This window comes from Primulina eburnea, chromosome 15, assembly GCF_022965805.1.
Source record: "Primulina eburnea isolate SZY01 chromosome 15, ASM2296580v1, whole genome shotgun sequence".
NCBI classification, from domain to species: domain Eukaryota; kingdom Viridiplantae; phylum Streptophyta; class Magnoliopsida; order Lamiales; family Gesneriaceae; genus Primulina; species Primulina eburnea.
The window spans coordinates 21,980,688-22,005,859 of NC_133115.1; the positions used below are offsets into that span (position 1 = coordinate 21,980,688).

General features: G+C 37.5%; 1 protein-coding gene across 1 annotated transcript; it reads left to right on the top strand.

Annotated features, from left to right (window-relative positions):
- Positions 1 to 9,429: 9,429 nt before the first annotated feature.
- On the top strand, positions 9,430 to 18,098 carry LOC140815544 (uncharacterized). Its single transcript, XM_073174624.1, has 4 exons — positions 9,430 to 9,468; positions 9,772 to 9,871; positions 17,523 to 17,636; positions 17,731 to 18,098. The coding sequence occupies exons 1-4, from the start codon at positions 9,430 to 9,432 to the stop codon at positions 17,775 to 17,777; spliced, it is 300 nt and encodes a 99-aa protein (XP_073030725.1). The 3' UTR covers positions 17,778 to 18,098.
- The last annotated feature ends 7,074 nt before the right edge of the window (positions 18,099 to 25,172 follow it).

Below are 25,172 nucleotides of genomic sequence, written 5' to 3' on the forward strand. Positions count from 1 at the left end.
TAGGGCAGATCAGCCTAGCTAGGGCAGAACCGCCGAGTCTTTCTCAGAACCGATAAGACTCTAGACTTACGGTGTATCGATGAACTTTAGATGTAGATCGACGTCTATCGTAGACACTCGATACAGCATACCAAAGTCTAAATTAGATTGGGATCCCTAGATTATAGATAAGATAAGATTAGATCACGAGTCATTGATTCATGTAGTCAGACTAGATACATGTTTTGATGTTTGTTTATGCTTTTATATATGTTTTATATGATTGCATTTAATACATTGTTTATACTGGGATATTTATATCTCACCGGAGTTATCCGGCTGTTGTCTTGTTTGTATGTGTGCATGACAACAGGTGGGACAGGTATAGGGTCACAGAGGTGAAGACAGATCAAGATTAGAGTGGTGATTCCGGACTTGGACTAGAGATAGGGTTTAAACACTTGATAGTTAGGTGTTGAACCTGAGATGTAAATTATTGTATGACGTATGAGATTTATACTTTTATACTGATATGTATAGGAGTTTGATTCCATTACCTTCCGCGTTAAAAAAAAAATTAGACCCTGTTTACTATAATTGATTAATTAGTCCCAATCATGATTAAAAAGATGATTAGCGTCCGGGTCCCCACAACAGGTGGTATCAGAGCGATAGATCCTTTAGATTGAGATAGAAGAGGCTAGTGAGCGGGGTAGATTGAGGTTTTCTTTCCTGCTTTTGAATGCTAGCATGTCTTACTGCTTTATTACATGTTACTTGTTTATCTGATTTGATATAGTAATATGTTTTATTAAGATTGGATCAGTACTGATTCTAGATCAGCAGTAAGATGATCAGAGGAGGATTGAAACAGAATTGTGGTATTTGTTGCTAATCTATTTGATTATCAGATATGCCTCCGAGACGAGTATCAGAACAGGGAAGTACATCCAATCCTACAACGGATGTCACACCGACTCCAATGGAAACGTTACTGAAACGATTTCAGTCATTTCATCCGCCAACCTTGAAAGACACAGGGAACGCTGTGGAGTGTGAGATTTGGCTTGATGATATAGAGATGTTGTTCGAATCCTTGGAGTATACAGATGAGAAGAGAGTGAAATTAATTGGACACCAGTTACACGACGTTGCCAAGGACTGGTGGATTACAAGAAAGAGGGCATTGGAGCACAGAGGTACGAACATTACCTGGGATATTTTTAGAACTGAATTTTATCAACGATTTTTCCCCGTGTCGTACCGAAAGGATAAGGGGGCGGAGTTTGCCAATCTAAAGCAAGGACAGATGAACATAGAGGAGTACGTGTCAAAGTTCTCCTCCTTGCTGAAATTTGCTCCACATGTGGCTGACAGCGAAGAAGATACTGCTGATCAGTTCATCAATGGCCTGAACCCCGATATTTTCATATTGGTGAACACAGGGCGACCGAATAATTTTACTGATGCCCTTAACAGAGCTAAGGGAGCAGAAGCCGGTCTGATGAGACAGAAAGGGGCTTCATTTGTGCCTCCAGCACCGAGACCACAACAACCACCTCCCAGATTTGAGGGTGGCAGTAGCAGTGGAGGAAAGAAAGAATTTTTGAAAGCCAGGGGAAAGCAATTCAAGAAATCTGGCAGTAGTTCTTCCAGCTCCGGTGGTTCCAGACCGAGCCAGAGTTACACTGGAGTTTATTGCAAGACTTGCGGAGGAAGACATGCTACTGAGCAATGCCAGGGAGTGACTGGTAGTTGCAATTTCTGTAAACAGCCGGGACACTTTGCTAAAGTGTGTCCACAGAAAGGTTTGCAGAGAGCTCAGGGGGCCGAGTCATCGGGATCAGCAGCACAGACTGAGAGACGATCAGCTGCTGTTCATACATTTCAGCCAGCGCCAGCTCAGTCACAGCAGAGGCCAGGAGGAAGCCAGACAGTTGGTCAGCCTCCGAGACAGCATGCCAGAGTCTTCGCTTTGACAGAAGAGCAGGCCCAGGAAGCACCAGATGACGTTGTGGCAGGTAACTGTTCTTTATGTGGTTATCCTGCTTGCGTATTAATTGATACCGGTGCTTCACACACATTTATTTCTGAACGATTTGCATTAAGTCATGCATTGCCTGTAGAGTCTTTAGCTACTGTAGTGTCTGTCTCTTCGCCTTTGGGGACGGGTTTGATATCCGTGAATTCGGTTAAACATTGTATGCTACAGTATGACGGGCATGAGATTGAGTTAGATTGCATCGTACTTGGGTTGTCCGATTTTGATTGTATTATTGGTATTGATATGCTGACCAAGTACAGAGCGACAGTTGATTGTTTCCACAAGATAGTGAGATTCAGACCAGATATGGCTGAAGAGTGGAAATTTTACGGTAAGGGTTCTAGATCGAGAATTCCTTTAGTATCCGTACTATCTATGACTGACTCGATTGTTACAGAAAGGAGCAGAAGGGTTCCTTGTATATTCAGTATATTTACTGAAGTCGAGTCCAGCATTGGCAGATCTGCCAGTGGTACTTGAGTTTGCTGACGTCTTCCCAGATGAGATCCCGAGATTACCTCCAGTTAGAGAGATAGACTTCAGCATTGAACTGATGCCAGGTACAGTACCGATTTCTAGAGCTCCGTACAGAATGGCACCAGTTGAATTGAAAGAATTGAAGGATCAGTTGGAAGATTTACTGGCCAAGGGGTACATAAGACCGAGTGTGTCTCCTTGGGGTGCTCCAGTACTATTCGTAAGAAAGAAAGATGGTTCGATGAGACTCTGCATCGACTATCGGCAACTGAACAAGGCAACGGTAAAGAATAAATATCCTTTGCCTCGTATAGATGATTTATTCGATCAGTTGCAGGGTTCTTCAGTATATTCCAAGATCGATTTGAGATCGGGATATCATCAGCTGAGATTCAGAGATTCTGATATCTCAAAGACGGCATTCAGAACCAGGTATGGACACTATGAATTTATTGTCATGCCGTTTAGTCTGACAAATGCTCCAGCTGTATTCATGGGATTGATGAACCGTATCTTCTAGAAATATCTCGATGATTTTGTGATTATTTTCATCGATGATATTTTGATTTATTCAAAGAATATAAGTGAGCATGCTGAGCATCTAAGAACTGTGTTGCGAATTCTAAGGGCTGAGAAGTTATATGCTAAACTGTCGAAATGTGAGTTTTGGCCAAGACAGGAAGTATTTCTGGGTCATATTATATCTGGAGATGGTATATCAGTTGATCCCAGTAAAGTGGAAGCCGTGATTTCTTGGCCAAGACCGACATCAGTACCTGAAATTCGCAGTTTCATGGGTTTAGCAGGATACTACCGTCGTTTCATTAAAGATTTCTCGAGTATAGCTAAGCCAATTACTCAGCTGACTCAGAAGAATGCTCCATTTGTTTGGTCTGAAGAATGTGAGACCAGTTTTCTGGAGTTGAAGAAGAGGTTGACCAGTGCACCGGTGTTGACTATTCCATCCGGTACTGGTGATTTTGTGGTTTATTGCGACGCTTCTCACAGAGGGTTGGGATGTGTGATGATGTAACGAGGGCATGTTATCGCTTATGCCTCATGACAGCTTAAACCACATGAGACTCGTTATCCAATTCATGATCTAGAATTTGCAGCCATTGTCTTTGCATTAAAGATATGGCTACACTATCTTTATGGTGAAAAGTTTGAGATATATTCTGATCATAAGAGTTTGAAATATCTGTTTTCACAATCTGAATTGAATATGAGGCAACGAAGATGGCTTGATTTGCTTAAAGATTTTGATTGTGAAATCAAATACTATCCAAGAAAGTCTAATGCAGCAGCTGATGCACTGAGTCGAAAGGTATGTTCTTTATCCTTATCGACGATTGGTGTTTCAAATTTGATAGAAGACTGCTGTTTTTCTGGATTAGAATTTGAAACAGATTATAGACCGTTGAGACTTTATACGGTGCAAGTAGAACCAGAGCTGATTATGAGAATTAAGGCAGCTCAGCGAAGTGATTAGAATGTACAGAAATCAGTATCGATGGTTAGAACAGGACATCGATCAGAATATTAGGTACGTGACAACGTCTTGTATGTGAATAATCGTCTGGTTGTGCCGAATGTTTCAGATTTGAGACGACAGATATTGTCTGAAGCGCACAACAGTCGATTCAGTATTCATCATGGTGGCAGAAAGATGTATAATGATTTGAAAGGACAGTTCTGGTGGAAACAAATGAAGACTGATATCGCCGAATTTGTTTCCAAATGTCTGAATTGCCAGCAGGTGAAGGCAGAAAGAAAGAAACCCGGAGGATTATTACAGAGTTTGTCCATTCCTGAATGGAAATGGGATCATATTTCCATGGATTTCATGACGCAGTTGCCGCGTTCCTCCAAAGGTTGTGATGCGATTTGGGTCGTGATTGACAGATTGACCAAATCCGCATGTTTTATTCCGTACAAGATGACGTATAGATTTGACCAGATGGCAGAGATCTATGTCAGAGAAGTGGTCAGATTGCATGGAGTGCCGAAGTCGATTGTATCAGATCGTGATCCTCGATTTACTTCGCACTTCTGGCAGAGTTTGCAGCAAGCTCTCGGTACGAAGTTACATCTGGGTACCGCATATCATCCACAGACCGACGGACAGTCAGAGCGGACTATCCAGACACTGGAGGATATGCTAAGAGCAGTAGTGCTAGATTTTAGCACTAATTGGCAAGATGCATTGCCGTTTTGTGAGTTTCGTACAACAACAGCTATCAGACGAGTATTGAGATGACACAATTTGAAGCGTTGTACGGAAAGAAGTGCAGATCCCCTCTTTATTGGGATGATATCTCTGAAGTGCCTGAAATTGGACCTGACATGATCAGAGATATGACAGAAAAAGTGAAGCTAATTCGAAAGAAAATGAAGGCAGCGCAAGACAGACAGGCCAAATATGCCAATGTTCGACGCAGACCGTTGGTATTTGACGTAGGAGACCAAGTATTTTTGAAGATCTCACCTTTCAGAGGAGTTGTCAGATTTGGCAAGAAAGGGAAACTGTATCCACGATACATCGGGCCTTATGAGATTCTCGAGAAGATAGGAAATCGTGCCTATCGACTCGCTTTACCACCTTCATTATCTGGGATACATGATGTCTTTCATGTATCGTTATTAAGGAAGTATCTTCCTGATGCTTCACATGCTATTCAACCAGACGAGGCCGAACTGGATGAGACGTTGAGCTATGTTGAAAAACCGATTCAGATTATTGATCGTAAAGAAAAACAGCTCAGAACGAAGACTATTCCACTTGTAAAAATTCAATGGACTCGTCATGATACCGAAGAAGCAACTTGGGAGACTGAATCAGATATGAGACAAGAATTCCCAGAGTTATTTCGATGATGTAATTTCTTATACAGTTTTGTATATATACTCCTGATTGATACGAATAAAATGCCTATGATTTCGAGGACGAAATCGTATCTTAGGGGGGGGAGAAATGTAATGCCCGAGAATTAATCACGGTTAATTAACCATTATTGAGTACTAATTTAATGTGATTATGAAAGGGCTAACCGAGACACGAAAGGAGATCACGTGTGAAAATTGAGGTGCGAGGATAGTAGCATCGGCGCACATGCGCGAGTATATGCGCGCACATGCGCGAGAGGTCCAGAGGGGTTGGCGCACATGCGCAACTGAATGCGCGCACATGCGCCAAACAGGCAGAAGACCTCGCGCATATGCGCGGAAGATGTCGCGCATATGCGCGAGCCTATGCAAGTGATGTCCAGAAGACATCGCGCATATGCGCGGAACTAAGTCGCGCATATGCGCGAGCCACCAAGGCCGAGACCAGTAGGTCTCGCGCATATGCGCCAGTAATGTCACGCATATGCGCGAGACATGCAGAAGGGAAAATCGACATTTGGCTTGTTGCATGTACGGGTGTATATATATATGTATGTATAACCGTATAATCCCTCAGAATATTAGAAAAGTTGGAGAAACTTTGTTAAAATCCTTACGCCTTTATATTTCAATTCGTCCGTCTGATTTTGAATACGACTTCGGTATCGAGTTCCTAACAACGTAGGCTTCAACTGGACGTAAGTTTTATTACGTTTTGACATGTTTTGAAATTATGATGTTATCAGAATTGAATACACGTCATATATGTTGTTCTTGACATGTTAGACAACGTAGAATCAAAGTCAGATTAAGAAACAGACTGAATATGGAATTGTTATGAATTTCAGAGTTGAATTGACTGCGAAGTAATATCAGATTTGTACGGTGGTTGATTGTAAATGTTAGGAATTGATATAGACTGATATAGTATTATCAGTATCACAAGATTGTACTATTATACTGTCAGAATTTGATAAAACAGAGACATTGTGATTTCATTAGGATCTTGATACAGAATATTGATATTGTCATTGCCAGATTGAATAGTGACAGACTTTGAATCAAGACTTTGATTGTATCAGATCGACAACAAGTGATATTTTGTTTTAAATCATAATAATCGTTTTAAAACCGACCATATATCATATATGATATATATGATTTCTGAAATCTATATTTTAAAACTACTGAAACTTTGTGAAATAATTCTAGGAATATATTTTGAACATTACTAATTACCTATTATTACTGACTACCGATTTACCCCCTTCGAGGATTAAAATATAGGAAACTTATATCAGTTAGCTATGAAATTCGTGATTGTTCAGTGGATAAGTTTGATATCTGTTAGATTCTGAAAATCTATATGTATTTGTATTATTGTTATATTGTGAAGTCAGTTGAAAAATGAATTAAAGGCTGAGAGAATTCCCTTATTTATTGAGTGACGATTATATCAGTCACCCACTCAAAACCTCTTTCAGATAAGAACGAAGAAGATATATAAGAAGATGAACAAATCCAGTTCAAGGGCCGATGAAAGAAGACCCTAATGTAGTTAAAATTATATTATATTAATCAAATATTTTTGTTAGACATTTCGTTATTTCTGGTTTCAACTTTGTTTTACATTTTCATCGTTATAAAACAATATTCAAATTTGTATATGCTAATGTATTTCGAATTTATGAATGAAAATACTAGTTCATAAATTTGAGCTTCTGAGGCTTGTTGTTTTCAAATATGCAATATGAGAGTAATGCTGGTATAAGCAGTGCTTCGATTTTGGGACATGACACCTATATTTACTAGTAAACCCGAATGGCTTATATTTGGAGTGTAGTGCTACACTTTGCCTAAATCATGCATCTAATTGACCCGGCCCTAATATATATATATATATATATATATATATATATATATATATATATATATATATATATATATATATATATATATATAGTTTTGATATGCTGCACACATACCGTGTACACCTATGTGAGCACCGTTGTGTCACTCACCCATTGGATGTGATGAAATATAGAAAAATTGCACAACAAATGGATGAGTGACACCTCATCGGTGCTCACATAGATGTGCACGGTAGGTGTGCAGCATATCAAAACTATATATATATATATATATATATATATATATATATATATATATATATATATATATATATATAAAATATAAGAAAAAGTAGTTATTCTAGCCCATTTCAAAAGCTATGTTTAAAAATTGCCTTGTTTGTTAAAAATTCTACAATGTAGCTTTGAATATATTTCTAAAATTCCCTTTTTATTACTTTTTCTACGTTCCAAAATAGTTAGATAGGGTAATTCATATTTCTCAGTAAGTATTTTCATGGATATTTATGTATGGTATTTAATCATTTTATTTTGTTTTACTGAAACAATAAGTAAAATTTTTTGCAAAAATAAATTCTTTTTTACGATAAATAATTTTATCTTGTTTATCTTAAAGTTGCAAAAAACAAAATTAAATTGAAGAAGCAATTCTAGCATTGATACTTTGTTAGGAAGACTAAGCAATATATACCAAATGGTGGATTAATATTGAGAAAACCCCGAAGATATTCTAACAAAGATAATTTTATTTTGATCTGCACCAAAATAAATTAAATATATAGCCCAACACAATTAAAATTAAATATATTGAGCGATCTACTGCTTTCTAATATCAGGACTTTGTAGGAAGGACAAACAATTATATTCCAAATGTCGTGAACAAAATATTTGAAATCATTAATATTGATATATCATCTTTAATTTTAGAGTAACAACTAACTGATTTATATGTTAATTTTAAAAAATATTTGATCATTCTTAATTTGTTAGGAATGAAGTTATTTATTTAAATTCATACAAAAATAATTTATATTAACAATAATTTGTAAAAAAGGTATACATTTTTAGTTTGAATTAATGCAAAATAATACAAAGAAGGTAAACCGGTTAATTAATATGTTTGGAATGAAAACATATTTAGAAAGGTGATTTAATTAATTAAATTAAATTATTTAAAGCCAAATTTGATCAGAGGATATATAAAATCCCTCATAATATACCTGATGTCCTGGCTGGGCAGGGTTTAACGTTATAGCTTTAAGCAAGTTTTCTAGTCAGCTTAAAATCCGATTCTCTCGTGACTTTTGAAGATTCGTTGTTCAATCTCAGCTTTGAAGATCGAAAGGTTAGCTCTTGCCCATCAAAATTCTCGTTTCCAAGTTTTCTACCACGCGTAATTCAAGCATAGCGATTAGTTTTTTTTTTATTTTTTTATTTTTATGATTGATTCTTCGGATTTATCATTTGCGTTCGTATGTTACTTAATTTGATGGTTTGGAGTGGGTCAATCTATTGGTTCATGGATACTTCAGTAGCGTGCGCATATGGCCGCGTCTAACCCCAATTTCCCCAAAACCCTAAGGCAGCTAGCTGATTGGGGATTAGCAATATCTGGCAATTTGACAACAGCTTGTTCGTACACATTGTTGATTTGATTTACGGAAGGGCTTGATAGAGCAAGATTAGGTCGTTGTCTGTTAGAATTTGGTGAAGCATTTGATTTGAATGTTGGGTAGTTCGATATATGGGGAGAGCAAGAATTGCTGTGTGGAACATGGAAAGTTAAGCGAAAATATGCAGTACAACTTTATCGGCTACTGCTCCCACTGGTTCCCCTTGTTTGAGCAAAGTGGAAAACTTGGGAGAGTTTTGACTGACAGGATATATGTTCACGGGAAGTCTAGATAATGTGTTGACAATCTTGTAGCTTTTTTATGTGTTTAATTGAAAATTATCAATGATTTTGTTTCGATTACCAGTTTTTTTTCCATTCTTACATTTGTGTTGGCATTCATTTGGCAGAAAGGAGAATTCAGGAAAGATCTTTCTTCTGTGTTTTTAATTTTTTTAAAGATTAAAAAAATCACATCTGGGATTTATTTTTGCTGCTTTGTCTTATATCATATATGTTGAGATAACGATCTTCATGAAAGCCTTTTCTTCTTCAAATCGATGTCAGGGAATTCTGTCAATGATCTTGATGTTAATAAAGTATGTGATGCCCTCTATCATAACTGGCGTTAAGGGGAACACACGGATATCTGCTATGCACTGCCTCGTTTTTAGATCTCTCATTTTCTTGAAAATGACATTTTTAAGCCTTAAAAAAATTGATTGATTGGGCTGTTAGTGAGTTCGTTTTTCTTCCGAACGTGTCAGTCTTTCTTACATCATCTTCATCTGTTGAGTTGTCACTCGACAGAAAATATTCTAAAAAAATACACTTTTCTCATGGTTGTTGAATGTGTTTTTTCCTGTTCACAAGGAGATCAATCTGAAAAATGAGCGGAGCAGCAGAGAAAGCAGTCAACCACTAAAACTCCAGCTGATTTCCTCAAATCAATACGTGGGCGACCTGTTGTTGTCAAATTAAATTCAGGGGTTGATTATCGAGGTGAGTCACCTCTAAGTTTATTTTGCCTTTTCCTTGTTTTTCTGTTGTAAACTTTTATTATAATGGTATTTTTTCTTCATACATCGTTACCAGAATTTTTAACTTTTTATATGCTGGACAAAATTTTATTTTGAATTTCAAATATAATACTACAAACTTATAATTAATATGCTACGTATTATATTAATTTATTTAATGAAAATAAATTGCACTAAAAATGTACAATAAAAATTATTATGTGACATACAAATTCTTCAAACTGCAACACACATGAAATCTATTTCAATAGCAATGCCAATACAATAGTTCATAAATTTTGGAAGAAATTGGTTAATTTCCATAAAATGAATCCTCATTAAAGATTGAACAATATTGCCAAATGAAATATTTGATATATAATTTGGGCCTCTTCAATTTTGGGCTTAATTTTTATGAAATAAAGTCAATTGTGTCTGCAGGGCATCTGTCCCTCCTTTGCCCACTTATTAATCTTCCCCCGCTTCATACTTATCGATTTCCATGGCGTTGCACTATTTCAGTTATGCTGTTGAGTTAGATTGGAGTGATCTTATCTAATATTTTACACTCCTACGCTAGCTCCCATGAAGCCAAAAACAAATTTAAATAATGATGGGAACTTTGGTTCCGCATGGGGCAGGAATGTTGATGGGGCAGAGGGCCAACATTATTCCACCTTCGTCTCATTGATACCATTTTATGCTACTGCTAAATAAGTCACTCTGACAGAGCGCTAATCCACCATTTATCTTAGGACCTCAGTTTTTTGTGGTGCATAAATAAGAAAATTTCAATAATAAAAGAAGTTCTGGAAAATTCCAAATACATTAAGAAAATAAATTTAACCTTGATTATGTATGTATAAGATTCAATTACAATGAATTAAAGTAAGTTCTGGAAAATTCAAGCCTATTGTGATTAATTTTCATCACTTCAAGTCAAAGACAGATGGTTGGTTGTGAAAGATAACGTATTTTTGACTGTGGCTCTGGCCAATTTTATTTTGACAGTTTGGGGGATAGATGTGTGTAAGATGATTCTTTGAACCAAATTGGTGTAATGTTCAGACTCTTAGGCTCGTTATTAATGCACCTGCGCTGCTATCTTCAGTGATTTTGATGTACTAATGATTATCCATCTAGGAACTGCATCTAATTTAGTACTTTATTACGGGAGAAGAGTGAACTAGAGGGACTTGGTGGTTTTGGAATTTACTTAGAGATGACTGAGGCTTAGAGTTCGGTAATAATGCTGTTGAATCTGTCAGTTGATCCACCACAAATATGTGGGGTAAATGTTGGATAGTGCAGACCCTTTGCACCTTCCCATTCAAGGGCTGATAGATAAACACCATAAACTTGCTCCAAGCATGTCATCTTTGTTGGAACATTGTATTCTCGCACCCAAAGCGCAACGGAAGTTTAAAATTTTTTCCTTGGACGTCGTGTGTTTAAAACCATACATAGGGTGTTTGGAATTATACCTTTGCGTTCTTAAGGCTTGGATTCCAAACTATTCCGGTTTTTATCCGGGGATAGTCCTTCTTGTAAATCACTAGAAAGTCCAAACGATTTGTGCGTTGAGACTATAGCCTCCGAATTTCCAAAATCCGAAGACCGTCGCCGCAGCAATGGAAGACTCTTGATGGCCGAAATTAGTTTTCCCAAAATCATGTGTTGGCGAGACTTCATGATTGTGAATCATGAATTATGTAATTATTGATTCTTAATCAATAATTAAGCTAAAGCAAATCAAATGTGTCTTTTTTGTCCAAACTTTTCCAACAATCTAAAGGAGATGGCCGTGGGTTTCAAGGGAGAAAGGGTATGAATTTTCTTGTGTATTGTGTGAAAAATAATTATGGTTATCAATTATGAGTCCTAGTGGTGTATGTATAGAGGTTGACTCCTAATCCCATTAGGAATCCCTCTTCCATAAGGACTCTGATAATTTCATTATATTTAAACTCCCATATATGTAACATATTTATTAACTTTTAATAATACATCATATAATAATACCATATACAAATGTTTTATATCAGCATATAAATATATATGTACATTAATTAAATTAAATAAACATTATTTAATTTATAAATTAACTCATTGGTTAATTTAATTCTAGACTTCTCTAGAATATATAAGAGAATTTGTGCATGCTAGTAGTCGCCACTACTAGCACAATCATTAAATCAGTAAATTCCAAGTTTAAAAAAAATGATTCTGAACTCATTATAACCCCGATCGACGATCCGAGAGCCCCGATATACCAAGGATACAAATCTTGTTCATATAATGAAAATTGAAATTTTCGAAGATCAAAATTGTAACGCCCCAGGTTTGACGACTGTCCTCACTGTACCAAGACGAGTCTTTCCAGCGTGCTTATGTCCTCACTCACACGCACCTTAGGAAACTTCCCAGGAGGTCACCCCCATCCCAAAATTGCCCCAAGTCAAGCACGATTAACTTTGGAGTTCTTATGTGATGGGCTACCGAAAAGAAGATGCACCCTCGTGATATGAGTAGTACGAATCAAATCTTTTAAGCCCTCTTCAACTGTACAGTCCATTACATTGAACAGTCTCAGAATCCCTCTCATTCCCGTGTGGGTCGGTTCATTCATGTTCCCTCCACCAGAAGCCTGCCAGGAGCCGCTCATTGTCCGTGCAACAGATGGCACCGGCGATCACCCCCCGCCCTCTTCGGCCCCGGGCCTCACATGCCCACCAGCTTCCACTTGGTTCGTCCCCGAACCACACGGTACTAAGAGAGGTCGGCTTTGATACCACTTGTAACGCCCTAGGTTTGACGACTGTCCTCACTGTACCAAGACGAGCCTTTCCAGTATGCTTTTGTCCCAAGTCCAGCACGCTTAACTTTGGAGTTCTTATGTGATGGGCTACCGAAAATAAGATGCACCTTCGTGATATGGGTAGTACCAATCAAATCTTTTAAGCCCTCTTCAACTGTACAGTCCATTACATTGAACAGTCTCGGAATCCCTCTCATTCCCGTGTGAGTTGGTTCATTCATGTTCCCTCCACCTAGAAGCCTGCCAGGAGCCGCTCATTGTCTGTGCAACTGATGGCACCGGCGATCACCCCCCGCCCTCTTCAGCCCCGGGCCTCACAAAAATTTTCACTTACCATATTGGGCAGCTGCCAGTTTTGTAAACTCCTTTATTAAACCATGCAGTCTCACTCTCCTTCCTTATTTAACAATTATGCTAACTTCCATTTCTTCCATCCTATGAAATCAGCTTATTAACTCTTTTATAAACTTCCTATTTGATCTCCATCAAACTATAGTCGCCAAATTCCAACTCCTTGAAATTTGAATATCTCAATGGGAACACAGAATCCGATACTTGTGTGACCCTCAATGGTTCAAAGATACAGCTAACCGTGTGTTAACATCTCCATGTGATTCAGAATAACATTTATGCTTATTCGGGTTTACCCTAGTTAACCCCATTCTTTTCATCAACTCTTGATCAAGAATGTCAGAACTCATTTATGATTGCACCCATCGGATCATGGTAAGAGCGTCTAGTAGCATTGCCCTATGATCTCCTAGGTATCAGTGATAGTGCCTGCAAGAACCTTTAGTCACGGTTAGCGTACAGTACGGTCTCCTCATCACATATATCCCGATAGAATCTGCAACCATTGGTATATCGAGAGTTGCATATGAATTCGATAACGATGTGATTTATATTTGAGTATTAATAGTAGCATGGTATGTGTAAGTAGGAAAACACATTTTCCTAAAGCACATTTCTTGCTCTGGCAAGAGATTTCTTGCTCTGGCAAGAGATTTCTTGCTCTATTAACTCATCAGATCACATAGGATATCTTCATCCGTTGGCGAACGGTGAATCCCCGACTACAATGCATTTGCTGAAATGATCGATTTTAGGTGACCGAAAGCGCAACGAAGCAATAAAATTTTCGAAAAAACATATTTATGTAGCATGAAATTTCGGCCACCACATGTACTAGGTGTAGCATATACAAAAACACAAAAATGTCATACATAGTGTGTTGAGAAATCGTTACCTATCAACCTCTTGAGGTTGATGATGGCTCCAACCAAGATGTAAACAACTTGGCTCTTGAAAGGTTGACCTTCTACAAGCTTCCCTTTGAGCCCGCCTTGCTCAAATATTAAGCCCACCACCAACAAGCTAGATCCACTCTAATTTTGCACTAGAAAAATTAGAGCATTTTTCTTTGAGAAGTGATTTCTTTCCTCAACTCTTGAAGAAGAAAATTGAGAGAAAAACTTGGAGAATCCCCCTTGAAGTTTCGGCCATATGGTATGTAATGGGGGGAAGGGAGACTAGCCTTGGAAGTGTAAAAAGTTGTGTTGGCATGTGTGACACATGTCTTGATTATTGAGAAAGTTGTCTCCCAACTCTTCACCTCCCCCATGCATGCAATTCTATTTGGGCTTGTAACAATTACAAGGCCCATGGACTTTTATTTAAATGTTTCAAACACATTTGAGCCCATTTAAAGTTTACTTGACTTTACTCAAGTCCACTAGTTTAATAATTATTTCTAATTATGCTCTACAGGGCCCAATGCAATTTAATCCAACACTTGAATTAATTTAATTATTTGGACTCTACTAGGCCCACTAGTGTTTAATTAATTCAACACTTGAATTAATTTAATTTAGTCCATAATAATGTATATGAAAATCACAATTTTTAAATACATTATTCGTTTGGCCAACTTTTAATTTAGGAACACTTTCTCAAATAAAAAGTTACATTCTCCTTATAGAAGTCATACTTCTATTTTTATTTACGCTTACAAACTCCTTTATAAGCTGTTCAACACATTGAACTATTTTACTTCTCAACGGAATCTAGAAAGCCAGTACTTGTGTGGCCCTCAATGGTTCATTGATACAACTAGCCGTGAGTTCACATCTCCATGTGATTCGGACTAAACATGTCCTTATATGAGCATACCCCAATTGCTCCATTCTTAATTATCAACTCCTTGATAAGAATGTCAGAACTAAAGTCTGATAGTACTCAACGAATCATGTTAAACGCCTAGCAGCATCGCTTACTTGATTCCCTAGGTATCAAATGATAGTGCCTGCAAGAACCATTCAATTATGGTTAGCGTACAGTACGGTCCCTTCAACTCATATCGAGAGTTGTCAATGAATCGATACTATGTGTCATGTCGTAGTTGCCTCGATGGTGTAATCTATGAAACCCCTTTCATAATTACCACCATACTCTGATCAGAGATTTCAACCTACATACACATGAGAACACATAGGATATCCATACCCGAAGGTAAGCGGTGAATCCCCGACTACAATGCATCGACTCCTATATGTTTCGACAGAACACCCAACCTTGCCACCTGATGACCCCATGAGAGTCGGTAAACAAGTCAAAGTGTAATGCTAGCACATAGAGTCTCAATGTTGTCCTGGGTCATAAGGACTAATGGTGTACAACCATAGACTAGGACGTTTCCACTCGATAAGTGAGAACCACTTGGAAAGTCCTTTATGGAGGGTTGTTCAGTGCACTCTACCAGGAGCACCTATCTGCATGATCGGACATCACAATATCCCCTACCAATGAAACATGGTACTCACATCGCAGATACTAGTCTCTAACTCGAGCGGCCTATATCCTTCTTAGCGGCGGCTGAATCGACTAGGAACTGTTTAGAATATACAGTATTCCAAATATGAGTTTCATGATACTCATCATATGAGCATCTCATATTCGTTCTACTATTTGTATATTCAAGGACTTTATCTATGCAACTAGCATGGGTATACAGATAAAGAAGTGCCAAAATAATAATTTCAAATATTATTAAAATAAAGATCGTTTATACATAGAGTTTTATTGTGAACACTCGGCCAACACTTGGCTCGACGGGCACCTACTCTAACATTTGCTCTTACGTATTTCGAAACTACATCCAACCTCGCCACTTGATGACCCTCGATGGAGTCGGTAATGGATCAAAGTACATGCTAGTACGAATAGCCCCTACATGGCCCCGGGTCAAAGAACTAATGGTGTACAACCATAACTTCGGATTATTCCACTCGATAAATGAGAACCATTTGGATAGTTTGAGGGAGGGTTGTTCAATGCATCATCATTATTGATCACCCATCTGTGTGAATGGACATCTCCATGCCTTTGCCAATGAAACATGACGTGTACATCACATATGCTAGTATCAAGCTCGAGCGACCTTTATCCTTGTTTTAGGCGGCAGATTCGACTAGGAACCTGTTTAGAATATACGGTACACTTTCTAATGAATTCCATGTTCTTACGTTGCGACGCAGACCTCATGGTACTATTGTATATTCAAAGACTTTATCTATGCAGCTTGCATGGGTACACAGATAAAGTGTAATGCCATATCGACATAGGATATCTTCACCCGTAGACGAACGGTGAATCCCCGATTACAATGCATTTGCTCCTACGTATTTCGAAACTGCATCCAACCTCGCCACCTGATGACCCTCTGTGGACTCGGTAAACAGATCAAATTGTATGCTAGTACGTATAGCCCCTACATTGTCCCGGGTCAAAGGACTAATGGTATACAACCATAATTTCAGATTATTCTACTCGATAAGTGAGAATCACTTGGATAGTCTGAGGGAGGGTTGTTCAGTGCATCATCATATGATCACCTAATTGTGTGAATGGACATTTTCATTGGCGTTTACATCACAGATGTTAGTCTAAGCTCGAGCGACCTTTATCCTTGTTTTAGGCAGCTGATTCGACTAAAAACCTGTTTAGAATATACGGTACACTTCCTAATGAGTTCTATGATCTTACGTTGCGACACAGACGACCTCATGATACCTTTTGTATATTCAAGGACTTTATCTATGCAGCTTGAATGAGTATACAGATAAAGTATAATGTTATAATCTAATAAAATCGTAAAATACTATTAAAATAAAGATTGTTTTACATTAGAGTCAATAAAGTCGAGCCACAAGTTGGTTTGTCGGACATCTACTTTAACAATCTTGTTGCCAGGCAAACATTCAAGATGGATATATGAACATGAACATGAACATGACAAGTAACTATCCTATGCGTCTTTCTCTTGTAGATTTTTATTTCTTTCCTTTTGATCACCATGCGGTATTGTACATATCTCAGCCAATTGATCTCATTGTAACCAATTTTTTGTACTTGCTACTGTTAGAGAGCATGTAAATTCCATATTTTTTGTGCTATAATGTAAATATGAACCGATATCTATTATCTGATTAGAAGTTCTATGTTGTCGCTGAGCCTAAACTATGTTCCTGTTTGTCACGTTGAAAGATTAGGATATCCTTAGTCACTTCTTAATCCATGGATTTGCCAGTATTTAATTAGATTCTTTAAAATACTGCTGCTTAAAGTGCATATCTCTCTCTCGTGGCGGCTTGAAGTACCAATATAACTTTGTTTAGCTATACCTATTCTAGTGATGAGTTGTGAACTTTGACATGGTGTTCATCATCTTTTAAAGTTGTGTGATCTGTCCATAATTTTCTGCGATTTCTGGTCAAGGTTGACTTGATGGATACAAAAAGTATGTTAATTTCTTAAACAGGTATTCTTGCATGTTTGGATGGATATATGAACATTGCCATGGAACAGACAGAGGAATACGTCAATGGTCAATTGAAAAACAAATATGGGGATGCCTTTATTCGAGGGAACAATGGTAAGAATCGGTCTAGAGGATATATTGTTGAATTGATTTATTACTGATGCGACTGTTATAATAGCTACGTTGATTCAAATTCTTTATAATGCAGTGCTCTATATAAGCACATCAAAGAGGACGCTGGCAGAAGGAGCATAGCTGTGGGAACATGCGAAAGGATGTGAAGATGGAATCATGTTTATCGTTAAAAACCACGAGAACTTAGCAGTATCTGTACTTTTAAACTTACGATGGAGTCGTATTTATTGGATTGTGGTTAATATCTGCAACTATTGTTATATTGACTTATGGTTTAGGCCTAAAGTTTTCTCAGTTGGATCCCGGTTTTCTCGTGCCCAAAACACAGCAGGAGTTTAAATTTTTTTTTTTTTGACAATCAAAATATATATGTTTGAACACTCGTATGGTTTTATAATCAAAACATTCACAGGGCGTTGGAATTTTACCTTTGGGGAACAATTTTCATTTGGCTTCAACTACGTCGGTATAAGCGGACGCAGCTCTTGTTGTAAATTTCTACGAACGTTCTTCGATCTCCGAATCAGGTCAACGACTGGAATATTTGTTCTTTTTCTAAATTGTATTAGAAATGTAGAAGATTTTTTTCGTTGAGATGGAACACTAAAAAACAGGCACAACCTCAAAAAATGGAGTGGCCAAATTTTTCTAGTTTTTAAGAAGGGATTTTCGAGAGCATCCTTTAGAAGAGCCGACAGTTTACTTGCTAAAGAATGAATAATGAGAGCATCACCACTTTTTCTTTTTCAAAACTCTCGGATGCCTTTTTTCAAAATAAAAAACAAAATCATCATTATTATTTTCTAATCTTTTATTTACTTAATTAATCATATTAATTAAATCAATTAAAGATTAAAAAAATATTTGCATGCCTTTTTCATAAAACTTGTTCTGAAGCTTTTCGGATGCATATGCACGTAAAATAAGGTTTTAAATCTTATTATATTTTCTAATCTTATATTTACTTAATTAATCTCATTAATTAAGGTAATTAAAGATTCTAAAATTACATGCCAACTTTTGCCAATCTCGATTTTACTTTTAATACATATATTTGTGAGAATATCATGTATTAATATTTTCTTTGTGTGCAAGATTTTAAATTATGGTATCATGAATATCTCCATATTACATAATTCAATACCATATTTAATAAAAACTTAATGGACTATATTTTAACACAATTAAAATATAATTAATTATTAAAGTCCATTTGAACTTTAATAAATTTTCATGATGAGCTTATACTCTTACAAGCCCATGACCCATGCTCCTATTATATTAATTTCATCATAATCCCGATCGGTAACAAAATATCATCGATGTGACAATTTCAACTTGTTTGTTTTTATGATGCACACTTTAATTTCAAGATCAACAATGTCTAAATAAGGCAGGTGTACTCTTTTGACTGTCTTAACAGTCATGCTCTCAAAATTTCTATAAGCTTTTATAAACTTTATTAATAAGCTTATCGATTGATCATATTAAACTTATTTCTCATAAATTCAACACATTGAATTTATTATCTCAACGAGAACAAGTAAACCAGTGCTTGTGTGACCGTCAATGATTCAGGGATACAGCTAGCCGTGGGTTCACAACTCTTTGTGATTCAGGACATAATCCTTTATTCGGGCTTACCCTAGTTAGCCCCATTCTTTTCATCAACACCTTGATCAAGAATGTCAGAACTCATTTCTGATTGCACCCATCAGATCATGGTAAAAACTTCTAGTAGGATCGCCCCATGATCCCATAGGTATCACTGATAGTGCCTGCAAGAACCAGTCAATTATGATTAACGTACAGCACGGTCCTTTCAAGGACTTTATCTATGCTGATTGCATGGGTATACAGATAAGTTATAATGAAACCATTAAAAGGTAAATTATATTAAATAAAGATTGTTTATTACAACTGAGTTAATAAAATCCCTAGCCAACAGTTGGCTTGCAGGACATCTACTATAACAATCTCCCACTTGCCCTAGAGCCAACTACCTATAAACTTTAATCTCATTGCTTCGCGATGCTCCACAAACAATGGTCCTGGCAAGGGCTATAAAAGTGGATCAACAACATTATCTGCAGAGGAGACTCTTTCGACTAATATATCTCCTCTTCCCACAATCTCCCGTATGATGTGGAACCTTCCTCAGTATATGTTTTGATCGCTGATGAGACCTTGATTCCTTTGCTTGAGCAATGGCACCAGTGTTGTCGCAGTACGACAGGACTGGATCAACTCCATTAGGAATAACGCCCAACACTTGGATCCAAACTGCCTCTTTGGCTGCATCAGATGCAACAATGTATTCAGCTTCAGTGGTGGAATCCACAACAGTGTCTTTCTTGGAACCTTTCCAAGAGACAGCCGCACGATATAGAATGAATACAAAACCAGAGGTCGATTTCGAATCATCTACGTCACATTGGAAGCTAGAATCAGTGTATCCTTCCAATTTTAATTCTCCACCCCCTTAGACCATGAACAAGTTCTTAGTTCTTCTCAAGTACTTAAGAATATCTTTCACGGCTTTCCAATGAATTGGACCAGGGTTCGCCTGATATCTGCTTGTAACACTCAGAGCGTAAGTAATATCAGGACGTGTCGATATCATACCATACATGATACTACCAATAGCTGACGCATATGGAATAAGTGTCATCATCTCTATCTATTCATCAGTTTTGGGGCACATTGCATTAGATAGAGTAACACCATGACACATTGGTAAGTATCATCTCTTGGACTCTTCCATAGAGAATCTCTTTCGAATGATATCGATATAAGTCACTTGGGTGAACCTCAACATCCTCTTTGATCTATCTCCATAGATTTGTATTCCCAATACATAGGATGCTTCACCAATGTCTTTCATGGAGAATTTACTTGCTAACCATACTTTAGTTGATTGCATTAATCTTACATCATTCCCAATGAGCAGGATATCATCAACATAAATTATCGGGAATGTCACTGCACTCCCACTAACGTTCTTGTACATGCATGGTTCCTCAGGATTCTTAGCAAAACCAAACTCTTTGATAGTGCTATCAAATATGACGTTCCAACTCCTTGACGCCTGCTTAAGACCATATATTGATCTTTGAAGTTTGCATACCTTATGCTCACTTCCTACTGATAGTACCTTCCCATCCGCCCCAAGCTTTCTTTTGTAGATCCATTTGCATCCTACGAGAACGATTCCCTCAGGTGGATCAACTAATCTCTAGACTTGGTTTGAATACATAGAGTTCATTTCAGACTGCATGGCTTCAAGCTATTTGGATGAATCATTATCAGATATTGCTTCTTTGAAGTTCATTGGATCACATCCAACACAAGGCTCATCATGGTCTTGTTCATGAAGAAGCATATATCTTGTAGGTGGTCTGACAACCCTATCAGACATTTTAGGAGCGTGTACTTCAACTACTGGTTGTTGGGGATTAGGTTCAACTTCTACAGTTGAGGGAGTATCTTGAATTTCTTCAAGTTCTATCATCTTGCCTTTTTCTATCTAATAGAAATTCTCTTTCCAAAAAAGTGGCATTTCTTGAAACAAACACTTTTTCTTCATTGGCACGATAGAAATAATATCCAACAGAATTCTTTGGATATCCTACAAAATAGCACAAAGTAGATCTACTATCCAATTTGTCTCCCACTGTCTGCATCACGTAAGCAGGACATCCCCATATTCTCATGTAAGAATATTTGTGAGTTTTTCCCATCCATATCTCATATGGTGTTTTATCCACTGCTTTAGTATGAACATTATTCAACAACATTGCCGCAGTTTCTAGCGCAAAGCCCCAAAATGATGTAGGCAATTCAGTGAATCCCATCATGGATCGAACCATGTCCATCAATGTTCGATTACGACATTCAGAAACACCATTCAATTGTGGTGTTGCTGGTGGAGTCCATTGTGAGAGAATCTCACTCTCTTTTAGATAACCCAAAAAGTCAGCACTCAAGTATTCTCCATCTCGATCAGATTGAAGTGTCTTAATACTTCTTTCTAGCTGTTTTCCTACTTCAGATATGAATTCTTTGAACCTTTCAAATGCTTCAGATTTGTTTTTCATAAACATAAACTGTAGAACCCGTAAATTAGACTACGTATAAGCCATGCATAATTCTAGTGTTAAATATGATTTTATTGCATGAGAATTTAAATTCTTTTTCTTTAAAGTTAATTATTTTACGCAATAGTTTAATTGTTACCTTTTTCAGTTAATTAAGTGAGGTCGGACTGAAGTTGGAGTTTTGAGATAAAATTTAATATTAAGAAAACATTCCCAGAATTTATTTTAGTAGCTAATAAGTTAATTTAAGGTAAAAGAATGTTTAAGGAATTATTTAAGTAACTTGAGGTAAGTAGGAAATAAGTTCATTTAGGTTCCATAATTAATGTGTTAATTCACTAAATTATTTAAGGGGTAGATAAGACTCTAAAGATTTAAAATACACTAACTAAGCAATATTTCTCCTCCACTTATTAGCCTAATTTCGGCCACCTCATAGGTGATATAACATTTCTTTGACAACTCACCACCTTTGACCCTTTCCTTGTTATTTCTTAGTATGATAACCCTTCATTTTTTAATCACTGTTAATTATTAATCAATCAATATCTTAGCCTTGTTTGAAAGGAGGAATCGGTCATGCCCTCCATAATCCCTCCAAAAATCTTTTGGATATCAAACCAAGTCCTCAATAAACAATTCAAAGAGAGCAAGACTTGGTCATGTCATTTAAATCCCTTTTATATTGCAACTCCCTTCATTCTCCTAACCATTTCCCCCTCTCCCTTGCACCGAAAATCTGAGAGCATTTTTAGAGAAAAATCGTGAGAAAGCCAAAGAAAACAAGAGAGAAATCGAGGGAAAACAAGAAAAAGAAGAGCACTCTGTCTTCTCCGCGCCGCGTCGTCGTTTCGTTCGTTTTTCTTTCAAAACGAAACCAAGGCATGTATATGTTTTTATTTGCTCTTCAATCAAGCCATATTAGTATTTTAAAACAACATACTCATGATTTTATTTAAGCAAAAACCGAAATTTCATCATGCAAGATTCGAAAACATTGTGCAGAATTATATTTCAGATCCCTCTTGTGCTTCACATTTTCGGTTGTTTATGAAGGTTCAGGTGTTGGCTCATGCCCAGGCTTACCAGGCTTCATCTAGGATGGATATAGGGTGTGTTAAGAAGGGATTTGACCATTGGTTAAAGTCTTTTTTTCCCCCAGCAACTCGAATGGACAGCAACATGTCCAAACTGCATTTTTGAGTCTCGGGTTGCACGATTTTTGGTCTAAGGCAAGTGTTCTGATCGTGGATGCCCTAGGGGCTATAGCCATGGTTAGAACATCTCCTTGACATGTCTAGGACATGAATAAGTCGGCCTTTCATGGCTGGGTTCACGTTCCTATCCTTTTGTTTAAAACAAACAAGCACAGCCCCCTTCGATCCCCATTTCATTTTTGCATGTATACTCTCGGTTTTGGTGGTTTGTGGTGGACCTTGGTTGCCCTCTGGCCCTTAGCCCTGGTTCACACCCTAACTCTTGATGTCTAGATCGTGCCATGGTCAACCAAATGGCCACTGGAATGGTCCATGACGGCAAGAACCACTGCAACATCCCACGCGTAGATTTGGTGCTCGGTTGGGACGTGTGGTTTGTTTCTGGTGTGGTTTGAATTGTGGCTGGCCTAGGGCCCTTAGCCATGATTCAAACCATACCCTAGGATGTTGGTAAGAGGCTTTGGTCGGTGGTGCAAGCCCCAATGGCCGGTAGTCTCGATTATGATGCAAGGAAACGAATGCGGTGCTGCTGTATTTTTGTTGACAGCAAGTGGTGCTTCCGTTCAGAGGCTCGTTTGAGTTCTTGGTTGGCTTTTAGCCTATGACCTTGGACTGGACAGTACCTCATCGAGTTAGGAAGGTCATGTTTTTGACCGTTCGTGATTCGGTTAAGTTTAGAAGTCGTACGAAAATTTACGGTGCGAGGTGCCAAAATGACTCTCGAAAGAGCGTTTCTTGTTTTTGGCCTCCATTTACCAAATTTCGACTTGTACAATTTTAGGAGCATTATTTCATTATTTTAGGTGTATTTTAATCATGACTAAATGATGGTTCGGGTTGGCACGGAGTCATGATTAAATACTAAGGCAGTGGGCGTAATTGTCTCATTTTTTGGATTCAATTACAAAGTTTGGTCAAGTTAGATCATTTGCATATTTTCGTGTTATATTTATGTCGTAGCGAGCCTGGGAACGATCCAACCCATTCGGTAAAATTAATACAAGATATTTAATTACGTTATTTAATTATATTACGTACATAAAAATATAAAATATTCATTTTTGAGAATTATGCGATATTGCTTGTGGCCCTTTCACTATCATGGGATTATTGTATCACCCGATGGACACTTACCGTTTCAGTTCAGTTTCACCTAGTATACTGTGGCATTAGTCCGATAAGACGATTATTACTTCACCCGGTGGTCACTTACCGGTTCAGTTTAGTTCAGTTCAGTTCATGGGGCCACTTGCGTAGAACATATTCTCAACAGAAAATTATTATTACATGTTATTTTATGACAAGGCTCTACGGGGCAAACATTTCATTTGCGATTTTAAGTTCAGTTACGCACGTATTATAATTACTCATGACATGATATATTTACGTTACTCCAGACTCATGACATTTTACCTCGCATGCAATTTTATTATTTATTTACTTACTCGTTATTTACGATATATGCATGCTGAGTCTTTAGACTCACTAGACTTGATTGTTGTTGAGGTCGGGATCGAGTGCGGGGACCAGTGAGCCATCTTGAGTCAGCAGTAGTGGAACCCGAGGACCTCATTTTCAGCATTTACCATTTTTATGCTAAAACAATTTTTCCTTTGGTTGGATTATTTTTAATTTGTTAATTTGCTAACAATAATTACTTCCGCTGCTATTTCGAATATTTAAACATTGAATCTTTTATCAGTTAAAGAGGCATTTTAATTAGTTAAAGTGAAATTTTAAATTTTTCCGCAAATTTTCAAACACGAATTTTTGGGCCTTTCTAGCTGGTATCAGAGCCTATGTTCTTGTAAAGGGTTATACTACTTCTGACCACGAGAAGCTCATGAAGTCACGTCTTTGGTCTGTAAGTTTTACATTTACGCATTTTATTTAAAGCATGAATTATTTAACAGCATGTTTTCATGAAATATTTTACGTCCAGATTTTTATTGTTCAGTATTTAAATTTAAATAAATTATGGAATTATACATGTTGGTTACGTATGGGTTGTGTATGGAACAATATGCCCCTTAGACGCATTATAGAGCGCACTAGAAATGATGAGCCTCGCCCCGAGGATAAGGAGGATCTGAAGCAGGAGAGGGATTTACCTCTACCCCCTCCACCTGACATGAATGCCCAGATTCTAGCTGGAATGACTTAGTTCTTCGCACAGTTTGCGGGGAACAATGCTGTGACAG

Excerpts from the sequence above, each read along its gene's own strand:
- LOC140815544 (XM_073174624.1), top strand. The coding sequence starts at position 9,430 with ATGTCAGGGAATTCTGTCAATGATCTTGATGTTAATAAA. Across the intron at positions 9,469-9,771 it reads ATGATCTTGATGTTAATAAA|CAGAGAAAGCAGTCAACCAC; the intron begins GTATGTGATGCC and ends TGAGCGGAGCAG. Across the intron at positions 9,872-17,522 it reads TTCAGGGGTTGATTATCGAG|GTATTCTTGCATGTTTGGAT; the intron begins GTGAGTCACCTC and ends TTTCTTAAACAG.